Source organism: Phocoena sinus, chromosome X (assembly GCF_008692025.1).
Source record: "Phocoena sinus isolate mPhoSin1 chromosome X, mPhoSin1.pri, whole genome shotgun sequence".
NCBI lineage: Eukaryota > Metazoa > Chordata > Mammalia > Artiodactyla > Phocoenidae > Phocoena > Phocoena sinus.
In genome coordinates this window covers 111,815,502-111,817,836 of record NC_045784.1, presented here as the reverse complement: position 1 = coordinate 111,817,836, position 2,335 = coordinate 111,815,502, and the positions used below count along the sequence as shown (strand labels likewise).

The 2,335-nt window shown below is 40.0% G+C and overlaps 1 protein-coding gene across 1 annotated transcript; it reads left to right on the top strand.

The window, feature by feature from the left end:
- Positions 1-699: 699 nt before the first annotated feature.
- Positions 700-1,620, top strand: LOC116747187 (olfactory receptor 1052-like). The gene has a single exon (XM_032618976.1). The coding sequence runs from the start codon at positions 700-702 to the stop codon at positions 1,618-1,620; it is 921 nt and encodes a 306-aa protein (XP_032474867.1).
- The last annotated feature ends 715 nt before the right edge of the window (positions 1,621-2,335 follow it).

Here is a 2,335-nt window from a genome sequence, read left to right as displayed (position 1 = left end):
AGTGAGTATTCGTGACTTCTGCTTTTTCAGAAACAATGTCACTAATACTGAAGGGAGAAGGGGGCTGTCTGTCAAGATGAAATCAGTCGACATATTTACTATATTGTTACTTCATCTGCAATAATTCCTTGAGATTGATTTGGAAAAGTGAGGGAGGGTGAGATGGAATTCCATACCCCCAAATTTTCTAAGAGTTTGTAGTCCTGTATCAGTAAAGTACATCTCTCTCTTTTTTTAATTTAATAGTCTCTTTTATTTTTTAAAACATTTTTATTGGGGTATAATTGATTTACAATGTTGTGATATATGTATTAGTAAAGAACATCTCTTGATGACATCTGTTTTTCTTTCTACTTCATTTATTCCTTCAACAAATATTAAGTGTCTTTTGCATCCTAGGCCTTTACTTTCTTACTTTTGTGTGTTCCTTTTGCTTTCTGAATTTTCTTTACCTCGTTTTCCTTCCCCTTTTTTCTCCTATCATTACTTTCCCAATGTTATGCTTGGGAAATAGTGATACTATTTGGGAAGGTGTTTAAAGTGAGATTGTAGATGCAGGGAAGGGTTGGAGAGTGCTGTGGATTCATGTGTTTTGAGTGGGACTGTTTTACCCGTATCATCCAGTTTTCTATTATTTCCTCACTTAAAGCATGTCAGAAGCATTCTTACCTCATCAAGGATAATACCCAGCTTGTGTTGATGGAGAATTCATCTACAGTGACTGACCTCATCCTTCTGGGCATGACAGATAATCCTCAGCTTGGGGTCCTGCTATTTGGAGTCTTCCTTATTGTTTATATTGTCACTGTGTTGGGGAATCTAGGCCTGGTAGTCCTGATCAGAGTCAGTCCCTGCCTCCACACCCCCAGGTATTTTTTCCTCTCTAATCTGTCCTTTCTTGATGTCTGTTTTTCTTCTGTCACGATCCCAGAGACTTTAGCAAATTTGTTATCTAAGTTGCAGGCTGTTTCTTTCCTTGGATGTGTGACTCAAATGGGCTTGTTCATAATCTTTGCCTCCACTGAATGCAACATTTTGGCTTCCATGGCCTATGACCTCTATACTGCCATTTGTCACCCACTGCGCTACCACGTCACCATGTCTAGAGTCCGTCGTCTCAAATTGGTAGCAGGATGCTACCTTGGTGGATTAGTTAACATGGTTTCTGTGACAACTTCCATCACACAACTATCGTTCTGTCAACCACATGTCCTTCCTCACTTCTGTGACATCCCTCTACTGTCAGCACTGGCTTGCTCAGACCACTGGGTCACCCAGATCTTGATTGTTGGCTGCGGAGGATTCACTCTGTTCACCTCCATTATGGTAATCCTTGTCTCCTACCTGTCTGTCCTCATGACTATCCTGAGAATTCCCTCAGCTTCTGGCAGGCAAAAAGCTTTCTCTACCTGTGCTTCCCACTTGACTGCTGTTGGCCTATACTATGGAACAACTATGTACACCTACTTTCAGCCCTCTCAACGTGGATCCCAGGCAGGAAATCAGATGGTCTCAGTGTTTTATGCAATGGTGATCCCAGTGTCAAATCCTCTCATCTGTAGTTTGAGAAACCAGGAAGTGAAAGTTGCTCTACAGAAAATATTTGAGAAAAGTCCCTAATCCCCCATTCTGTGTCTCCAAAATGTAATATATTCTATGAAGACTTGCTCACAGTTCTATTCACAGTGTTTTCCTTACCTGCAAATAAAGCCTTTTAAGAATAATTGAATTGCTCTGGCTAAGTGTTTAGGTGTAGATGCTTAGATAAACAGCAATATAATAGGAAGAAATTATATGGACAAAATGATGTGTATTTTCTGAAACAACTGATAAGAAATACTTTAAGAAGAGGAAATAATGTATGTGGGTATGAATATGTCAGTCTGAGTTGTGAACGAGTATAACACTAGTCATGAGTTAATTCCAAGATAACAAGGTTAGAAAACAATGTAATTTGACTATAAGTTATAGAAGAGAACATTAATTCCTTTGCTTTACCACTCATGTACTTATATAGAGGATTTCCTTGATATCCCTTAGGCTGAATTAAGTTAAATCCATATCTTTCATAAGGACTCAGAATATTCCTAGATGTGTATTTTCCAAATGCTCTACGATATCTGCCACAGTGAAGCTGTAAAATGTAAGTCTATATATGAATTCACATGTGCAATTATTGAGATTTACAGGGATAAATCTTTTTATTTTTTGTGGTATGCGGGCCTCTCACTGTTGTGGCCTCTCCCATTGCGGAGCACAGGCTCCGGACGCGCAGGCTCAGCGGCCATGGCTCATGGGCCCAGCCGCTCTGCGGCATGTGGGATCTTCCGGAACC

Bases quoted from the DNA above. Each gene is read 5' to 3' on its own strand.
- LOC116747187 (XM_032618976.1), top strand. From the start codon at position 700: ATGGAGAATTCATCTACAGTGACTGACCTCATCCTTCTGGGCATGACA.